At 33.2% G+C, this 4,536-nt stretch overlaps 1 protein-coding gene across 1 annotated transcript in view; it reads left to right on the forward strand.

The window, feature by feature from the left end:
* Xkr9 (XK related 9) overlaps nucleotides 1-1,855 on the forward strand; it is a 22,951-nt gene extending 21,096 nt beyond the window's left edge. Inside the window, exon 3 of the mRNA XM_004637539.2 lies at nucleotides 1,059-1,855. Coding sequence (XP_004637596.1) covers nucleotides 1,059-1,687 — 629 coding nt within the window. The 3' untranslated portion in view covers nucleotides 1,688-1,855. The remainder of the gene's footprint in view (nucleotides 1-1,058) is intronic.
* Nucleotides 1,856-4,536: the final 2,681 nt, after the last annotated feature.

The following is a 4,536-nucleotide window of genomic DNA, read 5'->3' on the forward strand; positions in this document are numbered from 1 at the left end:
GCTCCGGGTCTGTTCAGGATCCCGCGGCCTGGGTCGTCTCACTCCTAAAATAAGGTTTCTTGTAGGGATTATAGAATTTTTTGACTTTAAAAATGTATTGTCAGTTTGGTAGAAATTAAAACCATTGTAAAATATGTCATAGGACAATTTAAGGAAAAGTGATGTTTTAGTTAAAATAAGAAAAAATAAGGGCAACTAGTAAGGTCAACAGTGTCAGATGATAAAACGAAGAGAGTATGCAAAGGCCTGTTTGTATGATGTTTCTATCAGTAGATAAATTATTGTAAACTTAGCTTTTCTGTTATGCCATGTACAACTCCAATAAGGCCTGGTGAGAATAACTACCACTCTATTCTCTGTTCTATTCTAATTCTCCTTTATCTTGGCTTTCACATTTTTATAGGTCCCCTTTGTCAGTGGTGCTAATCATGACTTGCATTTTTAAAGTAGTACTGAAATTATTCTTCTGTTATTTGTTATAGAAATTTGTTGTTTTAGGGCATATTTATTGATTTGATTCATGATGTTAGGCTGTGAAAATTTGAGCTTATTAATACAGTGCTTTATACTTATGTTGTTTAGATATCCCTTTATTCCATGAAGTTGTCTCTTTGTGAATTAGGTATAAGGCTAAGGTCAAAGCCAAAAAGTCTAGAAATCTAGGATAATATATCATTCTCTTAATAACAAGAGTACTCAATTTCCAGTACACTAGTTGCTAAATAAAATTTGTCCAGCGAATTAATTCCAAATCATTTTAAAGCAATATACATGTGGTTGACTAGTACATCACCTGTGGAATCAGGCCTATTTAGGTTCAAATTGTAGTCTACAGCTTTCTAGCTATGTGACTTGGGTCAAGTAATAAATTTCTTTAAACCTTAGTTCTCATGTGTAATATGAGACTAGTACTATCTGTTTTCAATGATTAGATAAAATAAATAAAGTGCCTAATGTATGTTTGTGATTGTATGTTTACAGATAAAAAATATATATATCATAAAGTAATTTAATATTATAATTACTATTCCTATAACAATATCCTTTTTGTTTTACAGATGCAGCCATCATGATTTCTTGCTGTGCTATATCTTGGTCAACTGTTGATTTTCAAGTAGATTTAAGAAAATCCTTGCCTGATAAAAATCTTCTAAAGGGATTCTGTCCTATAGCCACATATCTCCTTTACAAGTTGTGTACATTATTATCTTGGATGTTGAGTATTGTACTTCTGTTGTTTATAAATGTCAAGATAGCTTTATTTCTGCTATTATGTCTTTGGTTGGTAGGCTTAATATGGGCATTTAAAAATAAAACCCAATTTTGTAATTCCAAAAGCATGGAATTCTTATATAGGATTGTTGTTGGATTTATTCTGATTTTTACATTTTTTAATATTAAGGGACAGAATACCAAATGTCCAATGTTTTGTTACTATGGTGTGAGGGTACTGGCCACATTGGGAATATTGATTGTGTTCTGGGTTTACCCACTCTCTATTTTTAATTTAGATTACTTTATAGCTATCAGTATCACTATAGTTCTTTCTCTTCTCCTTGGAATTATTTTTCTCATTGTTTATTATAGGATTTTTCACCCAAACAGAGGTAAAGAAACGGAATGTGATGAAATTGATGGAAAATTACTCCAGAAAGATTGTAGAATGAGATATTTCCTCATGGAATGAACTATCTATGAGATATAATTTCTCATTTTTGTTTCATTGGTTAGTAAAGAAAATGTATGTTTGATGTGTGTGTCCTCTGTTATTTTTGCCACCTTTAATTTGAGGTTTATTTTGGCACTTTAATTCTGAACATGAGAAAACATAATGATATTTTATTATTTAAATTAACTTATTTTGTTATATTCCCACTCCTCTCATGTGACTTTGAAGATTTTAAGCACTAAGATATTTGTTTAATGTCTTGAGCCTGAAATGGATTTTTCATCTTGCAAAACTTAGACTCTGTCACCCTTGAACAATTGTTATCCCTTCCTTTTGAAACTGCAGTTCTCCCATAAAGACTGGCATTGAGGTTCCCTTCAAATTTTCCTTTATTGTTCCTAAAACTCCTACACCCCTTGTGGAGAACTGCACGTCAGGTTACCTCATTCTACCTTTCTTTATTACTTTTTTTTTTTTTTTTTGTGGTACTAGGAATTGAACTCAGGACTTCACGCTTGCCAGGCAGGTGCTTGAGCCACTGAGCTATCTCCCTGGCTGTATTTATTGTCTTTATTCATTACGAATTTTGAGTTGGGAGCAAATTGAGTAGTGGGAAAGGGAACAGAAATACAGAACAAAAAATCAGATTCTTAGTGAGTCCCTACTGTGTTCCTTTCTATGAATTCCCCAATTCAGAAAATACTGAAGAGAACTGGTGTACATTTGAAGGGATCTAAAATTGTATTATTTACTTATGTTACTTTTTGAAATAAAATGTATCAAAATTTTATGCTTGATGTGATTTTCATTAATTCTATTTATGCTAAAATTGTTTTATCCAAATTATATTGTATTTACATTGTTTTAAAAATTATAAAAACATGTGCATAATTTGCTATCTTAATCATTTTTAAATATAATCCAGTAGCATTAACTATATTTACCTTGTGTAACAGATGTGGTAGCACTTTTTTATCTTACAAAACAGACTATATCACCATTGAGCAATTGTTCTTCTCACTGGCAACTGAAATTCTACTTTGAGTTTGACTACTTCAGGTTGTTGAATTGTATATTATTTGTCTTTATGACAGGCTTTTTTAGTATGTCCTCAAGTTTTATACATGTGAAAACTGTGGTGGTGAACATACAACATGGATATTACTATCTTTTAAAAGACAAAATATGGCAATATCTGAGTTGCTTTTCATAAACTAAAACCTCTGTATTCATTATTCCATTGTATGTAAGTACCACATTTTCTTTTTTTCAAGAGACATTTCATTTTTTAATTTTTTTATGTTTTTGCAGTACTGGGGATTGTACTCAGGACCCTGTGCTTGCCAGGCAAGCACTTATTCTACTAAGCTATCTCCCCAGCCCCAAAGAGACATTTTAAACTATGCAATTTTCATAGAAGTTTAAAAGCCATACCTTGCCCTGTTTAGTGATGGTTTTTATTAGAAAGTCGGTTCTCACATTATCAACGTTTGACACTAGAATGGAGCCATACTCAGGAGTGGTATCAGATGGATACATGTACTCCTGGGTACATATGCTCCAGTGCATTCAGGTCCCTGAGGTAGGCAGATAACAGTCACATCTTCTTATCAGTAAACTAACTTCTACCTGGCAATCCCAGTTTTAAAGTGATCAAAAGAGGACTGAAGATTATGAGCAGGAGGGTTTTAAAGTCCCTGGGCATTCAAGGTTCTTCCAGAAACATTAGCATCAAAAGGCAATTTATACCATCAGCTGCAGAAAGGATCTGTTTGCCTTTTTAATTTTCTTCCTTCGGACCACTGTGTCGTCCACACCAGTCTCTTCTTCCGGCTTCAGGCCTCTTGGTACAGGGGTGTGTGCAGTTCCCAAGGAGCACGGTGTGCACGAGCATGTCCAGGGGCCCAAGGCCCATATTTTCTTTATCCATTCATCTTTTGTCAGTTGTATGGGGTGTTTCCAAGATTTAACTCTTATAAATTGTGCTGCTGTAAACATGGATATACATATATCATTGTAGTATGAGGCTTTTAACTATTTTGGAAAGATACGTATAAGCTGGGTCTAGATTTAGTTTTTTTGAGGCATCTTTAGTGCTTGTAGTTGTGTTTACATATTCTAATCTGTTCCATTGATACTCAGATCTTTTTTTTTTTTTTTTTTTTCCAGTACCATGCTGATTTTATCACAGTAGCTTAGTATTAATTTCAGGTCAGGGATTGTGATACCTCCTGCCTTTCCTTTGTTTCCCAGGCTTACTTCTGAAATTCTGATCTCTTCTGATTCTAAGTGAATTTGAGGAAAGTTTTCTGTAGCTCTGTCAGGTATACTAGTGGTATTTTAATTGAGATTGCATTGAATCTGTATAGCAATGTTTGGAGTATGGCCATTTTCACAATGTTATCTTTCTACCCAGGAGCATGGTATATCTTTCCAGTTTCTCAAATCCTCTTTAATCTTTTTTCTCAGAGTACTTTAATTTTCATTGTATAAATGTTTTACTTCCTTAGTGAGATTCATTCCTAAGTTTTTCATTATTTTTGGATGTTATTGTAAAAGGTGTGGTTTCCCTAATTTGTCTCTCAGTATGTTCATTGTTTGTATACAAAAATACTACTGATTTTTTTGTGTGTTTATTTTGTGTCCTGCTGTGTTATTGAATTTGGTTATTAAATCTATAAGACTCTTGGTGGAGTTTTTGGGGTCCTTCATGTAGAGTTATCATTATCATGCCATCTGCAAATAATGATAATTTCACTTCTTTCTTTCCAATCCTTATTCCTTTTATTTCTCTCTCTTGTCTAATTACTCTGGCTAATGTTTCCAGAACTATATTGAATACTTGTGGGGACAGTGGGCATCTTTGT

The sequence above is a fragment of the Octodon degus genome, unplaced genomic scaffold (assembly GCF_000260255.1).
Source record: "Octodon degus isolate 3935 unplaced genomic scaffold, OctDeg1.0 scaffold00091, whole genome shotgun sequence".
Classification (NCBI taxonomy): Eukaryota; Metazoa; Chordata; class Mammalia; order Rodentia; family Octodontidae; genus Octodon; species Octodon degus.